General features: G+C 62.7%; 1 protein-coding gene across 1 annotated transcript; it reads left to right on the top strand.

The window, feature by feature from the left end:
• The first annotated feature begins 8,913 nt into the window (after window positions 1–8,913).
• On the top strand, window positions 8,914–10,349 carry LOC136060020 (WAP four-disulfide core domain protein 2-like). The gene is made up of 4 exons (XM_065754261.1): window positions 8,914–9,059; window positions 9,259–9,393; window positions 9,926–10,078; window positions 10,157–10,349. The coding sequence occupies exons 1-3, from the start codon at window positions 8,972–8,974 to the stop codon at window positions 10,075–10,077; spliced, it is 375 nt and encodes a 124-aa protein (XP_065610333.1). The 5' UTR covers window positions 8,914–8,971; the 3' UTR covers window position 10,078; window positions 10,157–10,349.
• The last annotated feature ends 5,724 nt before the right edge of the window (window positions 10,350–16,073 follow it).

The following is a 16,073-nucleotide window of genomic DNA, read 5'->3' on the forward strand; positions in this document are numbered from 1 at the left end:
CTTAGCATGGCACAGCTTGGCATGGGTTAGCATGTCAAGGCATGCTTTGGCACAGCTTGGCATGGCATGGCATTACTTGGCACGGCTTGGCATGGCTCAGCTTTGCAAGGCAAGGCAAGGCTTAGCATGGCACAGATTGCATGGCTCAGCATGGTATAGCACAGCTTGGCACTGGTTACTATGGCAGGGCAGAGCTTGGCAGAGCTTGTCATGGATTGGCATATCGTGGCATGGTACTGCATGGCATAGCACAGTGTAGCATAGCAAGTCTTGGCATGAGTTAGCATGGCATGGCACAGTGTAACATAGCACAGCTAGGCATGTCTATGCATAGCATAGCCAGGTTTGGCATGGCTCAGCATAGTAGGTGTGGCTTGGCATGGGTCAGCAGAGAATAGCACAGCTTGTCTGGGGACAACTTGCATGGCTCAGCATGGCAAGGCAAGGCTTGGCATGGCACAGCTTGGCACGGCTTGGCATGGATTGTCAGGGCTAGCATGGCACAGCATAGAATGGCACGGATGGACATGGCACAGCTTGGCATGGCACAGTGCATCCCCAGGTTGCTGTGGATCCAACCCCCATGCAGGCAGAGTCAGTGGGAGCCCTGATCTTCAATCAGCTGAATGGGCATGAGCAGAATGCCAAAGCTCTGCTGACTTATTGCTGCGGAAACGCTTAATTTAGGCAATGCACTTAAAGGAACTAATTAGAATTGCATTAATATTTATGGACCTTATGGAGAAGCCGATAGTCACTATTTGAGGGTATTAACTGTTATCTTACACCAGGCAGGACTGTGGTGTTTGGAGGCAACTCTAATTGTGGCGAGGGCATTCAAGATCTCACCAAAAAACAGCCAGCCTGGAGCTGCACACTCACACAGTGTTTGCAGTCCTAATGATCGTCAGTTGCAATTATTATCCCTGCCTGGAGCTGCTGATTATTGCCCCAGGAGGAGGATCACAGTCGCTGCTTGGGGCAGACATGGTGTGCTCCCATCCACCTGTGCAGGGGATGGGCTGGTTACCAGCGCTGCAGAGGGGCTGGTGGCTGTGGGTACCTGCAGGGCTGGGGCTGCTCCTGGGGCAGGGACACGGAGGGGTGTGTGGGTGGGATGGGGCAGAGCCCCTCTGCACAGTGTCCGTTGCCCTGCCTGCACGGCCGACCTCTCGCTATAGCAAAGTTCACATCAATTCTCCTTCCCCTCATTTGTCTGTAAACCATGAAGAAAAATCACCTCCGTCTGCCCACATCGGGCCACTGCCATGATGTATGGCTGTAATAAAAACCCCATTTTGGGAGGCCGCCTTCCTGTGCTGCCAGCCGGGCTGTGCCACGACCCAGAGCTGCTGCCAGCCCCTGGGCAGCAGCATGTGTCCCATCCCCCCAGCTCCACTCTGCCCGTCTGGGGACATTATGGATGGAGCTATTAGAGATGGGGTTATTAGAGCTATAGAGCCACGCTGCAGAGTTGGCCACAGTGCTGCTGATATCAGCCCAGCATCCATGAGTGATGCCCAACCCTCCCACTGCCACCCCATCCCCATCTCTGCCCCAGTGTCCCACCAATGTGCTGGGAAGGCAAGACAGAGGCAGTGGTGTTGCTCCAAGCCAGGAGTCCTGGCAACTTTATTGTGTGGGACAGAGTGGTCAGCTCTGCAGATGTGGGTGGGCTGCGGTGTCCTGGGGTCAGTGCTTGTCCAGCCCTGGGGAGAAAGGCAGAGCAGTGAGCAGGGCTGCAACCAGGTGGGCTCTGTCAGGTGCTGCTGTCCACCACGAGGCTGTAGCAGCACTGCCTGTCCTCAAAGCCTGCTCTCCCACATGCGCACAAAGAAAGGTGAAGACACCTGCAAAGAAACAGCCTTTTCCTCCTCTCCTGTGCAGGCTGAGAGGATTGGCAGGATTAATATTTTGATAACCAGGCACAATTATTATTGCTAAGAGCATTGCCTGCTTCATGCCGAAGACAAGCCCAGCTCCCAGGATGGAGCCGTGTGCTGATTGGAATCACCGAGCAGGAACACTCTGAGTCCCCACGTGGTGCCCACGTGCACAGTGGATGAGCAACGGTGGCTGCTGCTGCCTGGCCACTGCAGCACGGCTCTGCGTGGGATAGCTCCGTGCCCTGTGCATCCTTCACTCCCACCCGTGCCCAGCTCTCACCTGAGTGGCAGACCCGCTTGCACTCCCGCAAGGTATGGAAGTTGTTGGCATTCCCCTTGCAGCCGCCGTACAGGAACTGACGGCATGACTTTGAGTCAGCGAAATAAGCGTAGCGATACTCAAAATTCGTGCATGGGCCACGATCCGGGGACTGGTTGCACAGCTTCTTGAATTCAGAGCACCTGTAGCATAGGAAGCTCAGCATGGCCAGAGAGAGGCTGAACCTGGAGCTCCTGCCTGGGGGTGAGCGGCGCTGCAGGTGGTCGGGGCAGTCGAGGTCACTGCTGCAGGTGCTGTTGCAGCAGCTGCTGGTGTGTGGCACCTTCTTTTTGGGGTCGGTGTCTGGACTGGCTGTGGACGGGGAAGGAGAAGGGTTTGTGTCCATGGGGTCTGTCCCAGCCATGGTAGCATGCCTTGAGCCCTGCCTGCCCTTACCTGGCACCTGCTGCGGGCAATGGAACCGGCTGCTGCCCCTGCAGTTGCTGTCGTCTCTGCATTTGTTCTTGCAGTTGGTGGTCGGGTCAGGATCAATTGGTGGGTGGAAATCCTCCTTCACTGGGGGTGAGAGGGGGTCAGGGCTCCACCAGCCCCTGCCCATCTCGTCCCCGCCCTATCTGTCAGGCAGGAAGCCACAGGGACCGAGGGGTGGGAGAGGTGGGGTGCGGGGACACTGCAGCAGTCCTTGTGCATGATGTGCCCATGGGCAACGGGCAGTGATCAGACCTGCCCAGACCAGAGCATCCTGTCCCCGTGCCAGGACTCAACTCACACCTCAGACAGCAGAGCACAGGCCCTGTAGGGCCCACACGGCTGCCGGGAGGATGGGACCCCTCACCTTGCTGGCACTCCTGTCCACAGCCACTACTGCCCGGACACTTTGAGGAGCAGCTGGGTTTGCAGGGGCTGGTGGTATTTGTGCTGGTCTCAAGGCATTTACCAGTCTCCCCTGTGAAGAGAAAACAGTGGGGGAATGACAGCCCCTAGCATGGTCCCTGTAGCTCAGCACGGGCAGCAGAGACCAGAGCAGCTCAGCCTCACTGTGGGTTCTGTGCCACCTTTGCACCCAATGCCCTATTCCCACTGCCCCTTCCTCCAGCACAGCCCAGCAGTGCGTGGGGCATCGCAGTGCCCGCAGAACACCGCTGCTGTAGGGATGCACTGAACCTGGGGCAGAAGGAGCACCTCCTGCCACCGCCTCCAACCCTGCATGCACATCAGAGCTGTACCCTGGCCTCGGGGGCTGCTGTGGCTTTTCTTCCCGTTCCCCTTTCAGTGTGACATCCCGCCTCGAATCCCACGGCTCTCCGACCGTGCCCTAACCGGGGCACACCGGGACTTACCGGGTCGCACGGTGGGGCCGGGTGCCGGTGCCATCTCACCTGCCGGTGCGTGCCCCGACGCCGCCCAGCCCCGGCCCCACAGGGCCGCCAGCAGCAGCAGCAGCAGCGGACCCGGCTCCATGGCACTGCCGTCGCAACGCCCGCACCCTGCCGACCTTATGTACGGTCCGGAGCCCTGCCCTGGACCTTGCGCAACCTCGGGGCTCCTCCCGGCTCGGTTCAGCACGGATTGACACGGCTGGGCTCACCACTAACTTCTCGACTCGGCACAGTACAGCTCGGTTCGACTCAGCTTAGCACGGCTTGGCACGGCTCGGCTCTGCACGGCACAGCACGGCTCGGCCCGGGTCAGCTCGGCTCGGCTCGGTTCCGTTCAGTGCCGGGCAGTGCTGTGCTCACCACTATCTGCTCGACTCGGCTCAGTTCGGTTTGACTCGGTTCGGCACAGTTCAGCTCTGCTCGACTCAGATCGGCACGGCTCGGCGTTCAGTGCCAGGCTGTGCCGCGGTCTCAGCCCCGTGCTTCGGCGGAGCAACAGCCTCCTCTGCCGGCCAACGCGCACCGCCGCTGTCCCGGGATGAAGCACGGCACGGCACGGCACGGCACGATCGGGACGGGGCACGGAGGCGAGTGGACTGCACGCACCGGGCAGGAGGTCTTCACGGCCCGGATATCTGGATGCCCCATCCCTGGAGGTGCCCAAGGCCATGGATGGGGCCCGGCGCAGGCTGATCTGGGGTGGTGGAGTGGGGGGAGGTCTGGGGGGTAGCCCACGGCACGGGGTGGGGGGAGGTCTGGGGGGTAGCCCACGGCACGGGGTGGGGGGAGGCTCTGGGGTCCCTTCCAACCCAACCATGCTGTGATGCGGTGCCTACGAATCCCCATGCTGCCACCGCGGCACTGCTCGTGGCCACGTCGGGGCGTCACTCTGAGCTGCCCTGCGGCGATGGGACGGTTCTGCAGCCTTTTGTTTCTCTTGCTGAAGGTTCCCTTTGTTTCAGGTGCAGTCTCTCTAGCAACAAGCGCGTTTGGCTACTGGGAGCATGGATGACGCAAACAGGAATTTCCGAGCTGGGAAATACGATCGGCGAGCTGCACAATCTCCCCTCTGAGACGGCAGCGATCGCGTCGGCCAGGCACGACGGCACACATTTGCAGGTGGGCTGCGAGAAGCCCCGGCAGGAGCAGTCCCTGCGCCCTGCCCTGCCCACCTGGTGCTCAGCCACTGCCTCTGCCTATTCCCCACTCTGCTCCTCCCCACCAGCCCCAGCACCATGCAGCTCCCACCATGCAGCTCTCACCCACCACTCCCCAGCCCCCACCCAGCCTCAGCCACCACCCACAGCCGGGAACAGTGCTCTGGGCATCTCACTTCCTGGGCATCTCTTTTCCACTGCATGGCTCTGCTGAGCCAAGCGAGCCCAGTGCCCACGAGGCAGGCCCTGGAGCAAGAGGCAGCCGTGGTGGATGGGTCATGGCACCACGTGCACAGCCCAGTGGGGACACGAAGGTGCTGCTGGTGTCCGGGTCACCATGGCTGCGTCACCCACCTCGGGGCCACGTGGCACAGAGCAGCCCTTCGCTCTCGGCACCGCTCACCCTTTGCTCCCTGTGAGCTCCCCACCCCGTCTGGGGGCTGCAGCAGAGTGGGGGAAGCCCCCAGGAAGGGCAGTGGCACCCTCAGGGACCGGGTGCAGTGGGGCATGGGGCGGGCAGGAGGCAGCCCTGCACTGACCCTGCCGACGTGACGCACCCAGCATGCCGGGCCCTGCAGAGGAATGGTGCAGGTGGGGGCACAGCACCTTCCCACGCTCCGCACCCCCCCGAGGCCACGCTCACCTCTGGGGACCAGGGCTGTGACCTGCAGCTCTGCAGGCAGACATGGGGACGGGACAGGCTGGAGCCAGTTCTGAGGAGTGGGTGCAGCACAGTGGGCAGACATCCTCCTGCCTCCCACCCTGACCCATAGCTTGTCCTATCTCTCTCCAAGCTCAGACAGCATCTGACGTGAGAGGTGATGAGTCCCACGGCTCTGGTGAGGAGATTGCCCTTCGTTGGCCGTCCTCCTGTCCCCAAGCCACGGAGCCCCAGCCCCTTCCTTCGTGTTCCCTGGCCTGTTGCCCATGTTGCCACCACTCGGGCACAGTGCTCGCGTCCCCACCCAGCCTGGCTGTTAGGAGTGGGAGAGGGCCATGGTAAATGATTTCTCAGTTAATGACATCACACAGGGCTGCTGCTGCCTCGGGCACAGCCTTGAAATGCAGCAGGAGTTTCGGCACCCAAAGGTTATGTGTGTGGTGGCCCCTCCCCAGCCTCATATGGATATAAACCCCCGCTGACCTGCCCAGCCATCAGCATCCTCGGGAGCACCATGAAGGCCACCAGTGTTCTGCTTGTGGGCATCCTTGCTCTGTGCACACAGCTGCAGCCAGCTGCCACGGCCGCTGGAGTCATAGGTGAGTGCATGAGGTGGGCACAGGGTCACTGCAGCTCCCAGGGCACTGCAGGGCTGGCGTCCCTCAGGTGGGACGCACTGCAGCAGCACAGGGGCAGGCACTGCCTGCAGCTCCTCAGCTCTGAGTGGGGCCACCGAGATCCATGCCACGCAGGCAGCACAGGGGGAAGAAGAGCTCGGGGACAGCAGCAGAGCACTTCTGCCTACATGAGGCACACCTGGACAGGTGGGACAGCCTCCAGAGGGGTCAAAATTCCCAGAGCATCAGCCCATGAATGTGACTGTCTGTCACGATTTAGCTCAGGAAGCCCCCGAGCTGCATATCACCTGAGCCTGGAGGAAGGGGTGTCCCCGTTTCACGCTGTCTCCCAGTGTCCCTTCCTGCTGGGTGCACCACACCTGGCACAGCCACACTGCTGTTAGGCATTCACTGTGCTCCCCATGGAGGGGCTGTGACCTCAGCTCCTTCCTTGTCACCTGCAGGGCAATTGCAGTCACCAGGTGCAGTGCATGGCACAGTCCCTCTGCAGAGGGAAGAGCCCTCATCGGTTTGGGCTCCTGGGCCAGGATTCTGCCCATGACATGCAGCTGGCTGCTGCAGCTGCACAGAGCCATGGCTGTCCCTGTCCTCTGGCATGGAAGGACCCGGCAGAGCCAGGGCAGGGATGGCAGCATCCTGAATGCTGTGTGTGGGCGACGGGAGCCAAAGCATCTTCTGGGCAGTGATGCTGATTGTGTGGGCTGAGCCAGGCACAGCTGCGGGCCGTGCAGCCGGCATGTTCTGTGCCTCCCCAGCTGCTCCTGCTGGCTGCAGGCAGATCCAGGCAGAACAGGAGCTCGGCAGTGTTCCATGAGGGTCATGGTGTCACCCCTGGGCAAAGCCCGGCACCTTGCCTTGCTGTGCACTGCTTTCACTGTGGGTGTTCTCCTTGGAGGATGTTTCTGGGCTCCCACCCTCTGCAGTCTTCCCTGCTGCTGGCTGCTGTGGTGCAGCTTGGCTGTGGGAATCCACATGCCGTGGCCCCCCAGCCCCATCCCACTCACACAGTGCTGAGGAAATGCTGCACTCTACAGGTTTTACAAGCCAAAGGGACCAATAAGGGCAATTAGAGGATCAGCCATCTGAGCAGAGTGATGAACCTCAAAGGCAAGTGCTGCTGGCATCACCAGCACAGATGCAGCAGCACAGACCGTGGTCCTGGTGGGTAGCACTGCCCCAGTGCCAGATGCCAGCCCTGCTGCTGCACTGTGTTGGGACACAGTGGGAGCCCATTGTCCCTCAGCCCGGTGCCACGCTCACAGCCTGGCCTGATGCTCAGCCCAGCCCGCTGCTGGAGCACTGTGCCCTGGTGCAACAAGGCTGCCTTTATCCAGGAGCTCCTTTGTTTCTCCGGGGCCGGGAGCCCCTGCTTGGAGCAGTTCCTCAGCACAGAGCACAGTCCCTGGCACGCAGCAGGCACTGCAGGGCGTGGGGCGATGCCTGCTGCTGTCCCAGCGCTGTCCCGGCGCTGCCCCGTTCCCTCCGTGCTGCCCAGCAATGAAACGCAGTGAGTGTCCTGCGGGTGTCAGCGCCGGGTCCTGTTACTGCATAAACACACGCGCTGGGGAGGGGACCGCGGCAAATGCAAACAGTTACTGATTTACTGTTGCTCCGTGCCTCGCTGCATTGTTGACTGTGGGGTTAAATTACCTGGAAATAGATGCTGGCCGAGCAGACAAACAGCTCGTGACCTCGGAGTGGGCCCCAAGCCCACGCAGCTCCAGGATGCTGCAGCCCAAAGCTGTGAGGGCTGTGGGTGTGTTGGTGGGGGCACAGAGCTGTAGGAGGGCTCCACTCCCACCCTCACTCTGCAGAGAGGCTCAGCCTGGGTGTGTGCCCAGGACAGGACTGGGGCCAGGGATACTGTGGGTTCTGCCCAGCAGACCAGCACCGTGCAGAGCACTGGGTCCCACTCAGTGACCAAATGCACCGAGCCAAACCTGGAGCAGTGAGCAAAGGGCCGAGGCCCCTCGGGTCTCCCAGCACAGTGCTGGGCTGCTCTGCTTCCGTCAGCAAACCCAAAGGAATGAAAACCACTGCCGGCAGCGCCAGCAGATGGGCAGGAACTGGTGGAGCGGCAAACAGTGATGAGAGCCAGCAGCCACGTGGGGTGATTAGGGCTGCTTGGCCTGCTCAAATACAGCACGGCTTGGTGCTGCTGGGCACACAGTGCATGGGATGCAGGGGAGGTGACCCACAGAGGGGGCCTGGGGATGCATGGCCCCCACCACACCGTGCCATGTAGCCAGAGCACACAGCAGCTCAATCCCTGCCTGCTGCCCACCTGAGCACCGCTGCATCCCCAGGGCTGCTGGGGATGTGGGCACTGCAGGGAGCTGCAGGGAGCTCCCTGACTGCAGCAGAGATGCGAGGGAGAGCTGTGCATCATGCAGGGCAGCCTAGAGGGCTCTTCAGTGAAACAGCAAAAAGCTCCAGGAAAACAAGTGGTGGAACAGGAGCCAGTGTGCTGTGCCTGCAGCAGAGCCCAGCCCGGATGCACAGCTCAGCTCTGTCCCTGCTGCAGGGCAGCACACCAGGGAAGGGGCTGCGCTCACATGCACCATGGCTGCCAGCGCAGGGACAGGACGGGTCCAAGCACAGTTGGCACGTGCCCCATGCGTACTGCTGGCCCCAACCCAGAACTGACCAGTAGTGGGTCTGCCACGGCTCCGTGCCCCATGGGCTGGGGGCTCCCGGCATGCCGAGCTTGGCGATGCAGCGCTTGGCTGCTGTTCCTGCCGGGCAAGTTTTCTGCGTAGACGCCTGGGCTCCTCGAGGCTCCCACTTCCTGGTCAGCAGCCAGCAGCGAGCAGATACCTGATACTTGGGGATTGTGCAATGGCACGAAGGGGGAGCCTGGCCGGGCCAGTTCCTTATGAGCCACCCGGAAGGCAGTCCCCTCCCGCCCCACCTGGAGAGGAGCTTAAAGCCCAGCCGGGTGGCCCCGCACGCGCACAGCTCCCCTGCACCATGCCCAAGGCCAGCAGCGCGCTCCTCCTCGCGGGGCTCCTGGTTCTCTGGGCAGAGCTGCTGCCAGCATCCGTCCTGAATGTCACGAGTGAGTATGAGCGCACGGCCCCGCGGCAGCAGCCGGCATCACTCCTGGCCTGGGGCCTGCTGGGGATGGGCTCCAGGCACACGGTCCGCAGCGTGGCTGCGCTCTGCAGCATCCCTGAGCCCACCACGCCTGGGCTGGGAACAGCATCGCCCGCCTCCAGACAGCCCTCCCACCCACACCGTGTGCCTTTGCCTTTCAGTAAAAGCCGGCGTGTGCCCGGAGCCAGCAGTGGAAGAAGCGAACTGCACGATGGGGTGCCAGTCCGATGGCGACTGCGAGAGCACCCTCAAGTGCTGCCCGGCGGCCTGCGGCAAGGCCTGCCAGGAGCCCAACGGTAACGCTCCCAGGGTCGGTGCAAGCCCTGCTCCCGTGAGCCAACGGCTCCGGAGCTCCCGGCGCTCGGTAGCGGTGTGGTCCCGGGCACCCCCTGTGCTCTGGCTGCAGCAGTCATGGGGTTCTGCATGGAGCCCCGCAGGATTGGGCTGTGTTTCCACGGAGCAGCTGCCCACACAGCCTTGGACGGTGCTGGCCACGCTCACCCCTTCCTCCTGCCCACAGCTCGGTTGGCTCTGAGCATCCGTGGTGCTGCTGAGGTTGCTGCCAGGGGCGGAGAGCAAGCGCCTGCTGCATTTCACATCCCTCGGGGAGCACCAGCTGCACACTGCATCAGCCCCAGCACTGTCCTGCATCCAGCTCTGAGCTCAGGAAGGGTCCCCCAGCAGTGCCCTCCCCGGCCCTGCGCCAGGCACGGCCCCACAGCCGCACTGCTGCAGGGTGCTCACCATGCTGAGCTCCAGCAGCTGCAGCACAGCCCTGTGCACTGTGCTGGGGACAGCGGGTCTCACACCGCATCCTTCACCTTGCAGAGAAACCTGGCACCTGCCCGTCCGTGAAGCCAGGGATCCCCATGCTGGGGCTCTGCATTAACCAGTGCAAGATGGACTCCAACTGCTCCGGGAGCCTGAAGTGCTGCAGGAACGGCTGCGGGAAAGTCTCCTGTGTGACTCCACTGCACTGAGGTCAGTCTGCACCCACCCAGCCCTGGGCTCCTGCCCCACCTGCCCCGTCCCGCTCACAACCCTCTGCTCCCTTTGCAGGTGCAGCCTCCTCCATCCTGGCTGCAGGGAAGCTGCTGCCCGACACAATACCGCACGGCCCAGCCCCTCGTGCCCTCCTGCCCAGGATCCCAGTGCGGAGCCTTCAGCCTCAGCTCCCACTCCAGGACCCCACTCGGGGCACACCACAGCCCCCTGCACTCTCACCAATAAAGCAGCAGCTCCCTGCCCTGTTTGTGGCTGCGTGCGTCTCCGTCCTGCTGTGCTCCTGGCTGGGTGGCTCCCAGCTGCGCTCTGCTTCACTTGACCCAGATGGGTGCAGGTGCAGGCGGTGTCTGGAAGGGTCTGCACCAGACTGTTCCCACAATCTGATCCCAGACCCCATTTCCTCACGGCTCCCCAGCCCGTGCTCCTGCTCAGCGCTGTCCCACAGCCCCAGCTGCTCTGATGTTTGCTCCTCAGTCTGTTCAGGGATGTGCTCCAGCTAGGGCAGGATATGCAGTTGCAGCTGTGTCCATGGAGCGGAGCTCTGCGATGGCCTAGGGGGATGACAACGCTGCTGCTGCTGTGTGCAGTGGTACAGCATCTCCCAAAGCTCCTCCTGCACTACACACTCCCAGCCCCACCAGCAGCACAGTGCCCATGGCAGGAGCCTGAAAGAGCCATGGGCAACGAAGCCCACGTGTCCCTGCCCCATTCCTGCCTGCCCTGCTCAGACCTGGCCCTTGCTCCTGCTGCTTTCCCACTGTCCCCAGGAACCCTACAAATCCCAGAGACTGTGGGAGCTGAGGAGCCCCCAGGGCCAGAGCAAATGGTCCCGTGGGCCAGGGATCCCACAGAGCACAGCTGAGCAGCCTGCCCCACACAGCCTGATGCCTGCAGCACAGGTGTGTCCTTACACGTCCCACTGCAGCTCTGCAGCACCACTCCCATCTCCATGCATGCTGGGAGGTGATGGCAACGCTCCCTGAGCAGGATGGGGTGGGCTCTGGGAAGCAGCAATGGGATGCACAGACTCACCAGGCTCTGCCAGGTGCACACATTGGGGAGTGCAGGGAGCAGGGTTGGGGAGCACCTCCTACGTCCCCCGGCCTGGCTGTTTGCGGGTCACTAGTGACCTGGAAAGGGAGCGCTGCAGGGGATGCGCCAGCCACGGGCTGGGAGCCCAGCTCTGCTCTGGGAGTCTCCCTCAAAGTGAATTGTTCATGCTCAGTGCTCCCACAGCCCTGGAAACCTGCACTGCCATGGGCTGGTGCCCCCCCAGCAGATTTAAATACCTACGGGCAGTCGCAGCACCACAGATCCCCCAGCAGCACGATGCTCAGCAGCTGTGCCATTGCACTGCTGCTCCTGGCCCTGTGTGCTGAGCTGCCTCCTGCCCCAGCCCAGCTGCACCGTGGGGATCGTGGCAATGCCCCTGCTGCCAGCCCCCCACCACGCTGGGCACAGCGGGGCCAGCGGCCGCCAGCCGCCCTGCCTGCCCCCAGCAAAGCAGGGGTGTGCCCGGCAGTGGGGAGCAGCCCCACACGCCCCACCAGGAGATACTGCCTGTCTGACCACAGCTGCCCCGGTGCTGAGAAGTGCTGCCTCCTCGGGGATGTGCGTGCCTGCCTGCTCCCTGCCGCAGGTATGGGGAGCTGTGGGGCTGCTGGTGTTGGGGATGGGTGCCCCAGGGAGAGTCGTGCTCCCCAGCACACAGAGCTTCTCCTTTCATAGAGAGCCTGGGCAGCCCTGGGACGCTGAGCTGTGGGGCGAGCTGCTGCAATGAGACGGCGTGTGGCCATGGGGAGAGGTGCTGCGCCCGCTGCCTGCGAGCTGAGCCAGGTAAGGATGTCTGCATTGAGGGGCTGTGCTTGTGCTGGGCTGGAGGTGCCATGGAGCAGAGCCAGGGGTTGGCAGTTTCATCATTGTGAGAGCCATGCGTGGGTGCTGCAGGGCTCTGAGCTGTATGCCCTCTCCAGCCAAATCTGGCCTTTGCCCACGGAAGCGAGCCCGACGTGATGCTGCCTGCCCCAACCTGTGCACCGATGACAGGGACTGTCCTGGGGACCAGAAGTGCTGCTTCTCTGGCTGCGGGTTGGCCTGCAGCGCCCCATACACAGGTACCTGCTGCCCCCAGCCCCACTCCTGTCCGGGCTGTGCATGGGGTGCATATCCCCCTGCCTGGGTGGCACACTTGTGCACTTTCTGTGCGTGCCACAGGGGCAGGATGGATGCTGGAGGGGAGGGGGGGGCTCAGGGCAGGGGCAGGCTGCAGCCCTGAGCTGTGCACAAGGCGTAGGTTCCCTGTGCAGCCACACTCCCACGGGCACAGTGGGGCTGTGATGCTCAGGGCTGTGATGTTCGTGGCTGCTCTCTTGCAGCAAAGTCTGGTGCGTGCCCCGTGGTGCTGCGGGGCTCCCTGGGTCCCTGCTTGGAGCGCTGCGACAGCGATGCCGACTGTCCTGGGACCAAGAAGTGCTGCACCACTGGCTGCGGCCACGTCTGCAGACTGCCCACTGAGGGTAAAGGCTTTGTGCCGTGGGGCAGAGACTGTGCCACGTTCCCATGTGTTCCCCTCCCTCCAGGGCCAGTGATGTGATCTGGGCCTGGCAGGGGGGCAGCAGCCAGGGGTCAGGGGCTCACCATAGTGCTCCCTCTCTCTACACGTGCTCAGTGCGGCCGGGGCTCTGTCCTTCCACAACCACCAGGGCTGGTGAGTGCCTCATCCTATGCCTGGAGGACAAGGACTGTCCACCCAGCCAGAAGTGCTGCCTGCAGGACTGCGGCCGCGCATGCATCTCCTCACTGCAGGGTAAGGCCAGCCCCAAACTTTGCCCACAAGGGAAGGCACAGGACGGGGCACTCATGCTCTGACCACCACATCTATCTCTTCCAGGCACAGCCTAGCCCTGGCCAGGGGGATGGCACTGGGAGCTGCCATTCTGGGGCCATTCCACTCCACCACCATTGCAACACCCACCACCCCACTGCTCCCATCCCTCTGGCTGGGGGGATCAGTGCTGTTTGACCTGCTCTGGCCAGGGTCTCTGCCACCCCACCTCCCACAGCTGTGCTCCAGAGACAAAAGCAGACCCCCACATTCAGCCCCTCAGGCCACGCATGGCACAGACAGCCCCAGTCTGCCTGGAAACACTGACCCAGAATAAACCAGCATGTGGCAGCCCGGCAGCTCTGGGTGTTTTCTGTTGCCTGCGGTGTGCTGGGGGTTTTCCATGGCCCAGGTACTGCAGGTGGACATGTGGCTGCAGATAGCCCCAGGGCAGGGAGAGGAGGCCCTGTTTCCATGCTCTGCCCCCCAGGCACCACCACCCCACACTCAGGGTCCCAGGGGAACACCACTGCTGTCCCAGCGGTCACGGACAGGAGTGCCAAAAACCTGTTGACTCAGATTCCTTGCAACAAGAAAGGGTTTATTTGCATCATGAAGTGTGAAACTCAGGTTGGGAGTCAGGGGCAGATGGAGCACTCAGCCTGAGGACAGGGCGAGGAGCAGCACCCACATGCTGGGGGCCACACAGCCCTGCTTGCTCCTATCCTGGCCAAACCCATCACTGTGCTCCATCCCCTGTGCAGTACTGTGGGGATGGCATCTGTGTGACCTCAGCTGCCCTGTCCCTGTCCCATCCCCATGGGTCACTCTGACCCAAAAGCACAGCTCAGACAGAGATAAGCGGGCAGCTGGCAGGGTGCCTGTGGTGCCTGTGGTGCTGGGAATGATCCCTCCTCCTGTTCACTGCCCGCTCCCCGCCAGCCGGGCTGCAGCACCCCTGGCAGCTCCTCTGGAGACTTTAAACCCAGCACTGCCTCAGCTGTGGGCACACAGCATCCCTGCAGCACCATGGGCCTGGGGCTTTGCATCCTCCTGGGGCTGCTCATCGCTGGGACAGAGCCAGGCACTGCACCGGGGGATGAAGGTGGTGAGTGCCAACAGGCAGCTCTGGCAGGGGGGTCTGAGGCCAGCCCTGTCCACGTTCACCTTGTGTGCACCTCCTGCCCCTGATCCACAGTGATCCACTTCTGAGCTGGGACACTGCTATCCCCTGCTGCTTTTGCACAGCTCAGCACCAGGGATGCTGGGTTGGGTCAGGAGCTGTGCGAGGACCGTGCAGGGCAGCAGGATGAGTGCTGTGCACACCACACTGCTTTGGGGTCTGGTGGCTGGCAGCTGCTCCCTGCCACTCCCTTACAGCCCTGGGGCCAACTTGGATCAGCTTTCTCCTCAGACCATACCTCTCCAGTCCTGCATGCAGCAGCTGACCCATGCAGATGGGTGCTGCTCGGAGAGGTGGTGGAGTCTCATCTGGAAGTACCCAAGACCCATCCGGACGTTTATCAGTGCGACCTGCTGTAGGGAAGCTTCTTTAGAGGAGGGGTTGGGCTCGATGATCTCTATGGTTCTCTTCCAACCCATACAATTCTGTGATTCTGTGATCCTCTGACCCAACCCCCCGACCCCGGTGGGGCTGTGGGTAACGCAGTGGGCACAGACCATCGAGTGTCCCCGTCCCACCCTGCGTGGGATGAAGCTGCACCAGAGCAGCCCGGTTCAGCACTACCACCTCCTCCGCAGCGATGGGAGCTTTCCTTTGTTTGAGTGGAGCAGCTGCTGTTTGCAGTGAAACCTTCCCGGCAGTGTCTCTGTTTGCAACTCAAACAGCACAGCGCTGCCAAGAGCTGACACGGGGTGTTTGCAGAAGCGGTGCTCCCACGGCATCCCCCGGCTCAGCACAGCTGTGGGCCAGGGGAGGGAGATTCCCGGATGCGGGGAGTGCGTGCTGCCCTGAGCCCCCCACTCAGGTGTCCCCACTCCCCAGCCCACCCTGGCGTCTGCCCCCAACCCTCATCTCAGCCCCAGCACACGCCGTGTCCCAACGCCTGCGATGACCACAGTGGGTGCCTGCAGGACCAGAAGTGCTGCTTCACCGCCTGTGGCTTCGGCTGCGTGACACCACTGCAGAATGGCAGCAGTGACCTCTCTCCCCCTGGAGAGCCTCAGCCAGGCCGAGAACACACAGCAGGGTGATGCAGGGAGGATGAGCTGCAGGGCAGGGGGGTGTGCTGGGAGGGGAAGGGATGCACGTGGCATTGGGGTACACGTGGCATGGAGGGGTGTGCTGGGTTGCAGAGGCTGCAGCCACCCCCTCCACAGGCAGGGGGCTGTGGGGGCATGGTGTTGCTCTGACCCCACATCCTGCTACAGGAGAACTGCAAAAACCGGGGCTGTGTCCCCGGGACTTCATACGGTGCCTCCCTCAGGAGCCCCCTCTCTGCACCAGCGACTCAGCGTGCCCCGGCTGGCTCAAGTGCTGTTCCCACGAGTGCCGCCTCCACTGCACACCCCCAGCAGAAGGCATGGCATCACTGGCACAGCCCCAGCACTGTCACCAGCACCCCTTGTCCACCAGCCCTAGCCCTGTCCTTGTCCCATCCCCATTGCCCTGAGCAGCTCCAGCACCACAGGCAGCCTCCATCTCCCGAGGCAGGGATGGGGCAGGTGAGGGCATCTGGGATGGGGTGTGGGGGATCCAAGATGCAGCGGGGGGGAGATCCAGGACATGGCACAAGGAGTGCCACCAAGGGCAGATTTCCCAGCGCTGCCATTGATGCCCTCGGGGTGCACCTCAACCCCAGCCACTCTGCTCGGTGTTGCAGAGAAACCTGGTGCCTGCCCTGCAGCGGTGAGGGCACAGAGCTTCAGATAGTGGGGACAGTGCCATGTCCCCCAGTGCACAGGGGTGCTCAGGGTCACTCCTGCCTGCTTTGCTCCACCAGAGAAACCCAAAGCCGGGGAGTGCCCCGCGGTGCTGCCGGGGCTGGAGGGGCCGTGCCGGGAGGAGTGTGATGGTGACAGCGACTGCCCCAGTGCGCTCAAGTGCTGCAACAGCAGCTGCGGCCTCCAGTGCCTGCCTGCAGCGCCAGCCCGTGAGATGGGGTGGGACGGGGTGGGACGTTGGGC

This window comes from Cyrtonyx montezumae, unplaced genomic scaffold (genome assembly GCF_038088225.1).
Source record: "Cyrtonyx montezumae isolate F1298 unplaced genomic scaffold, pur_monq_1.0 scaffold_9, whole genome shotgun sequence".
NCBI classification, from domain to species: Eukaryota; Metazoa; Chordata; class Aves; order Galliformes; family Odontophoridae; genus Cyrtonyx; species Cyrtonyx montezumae.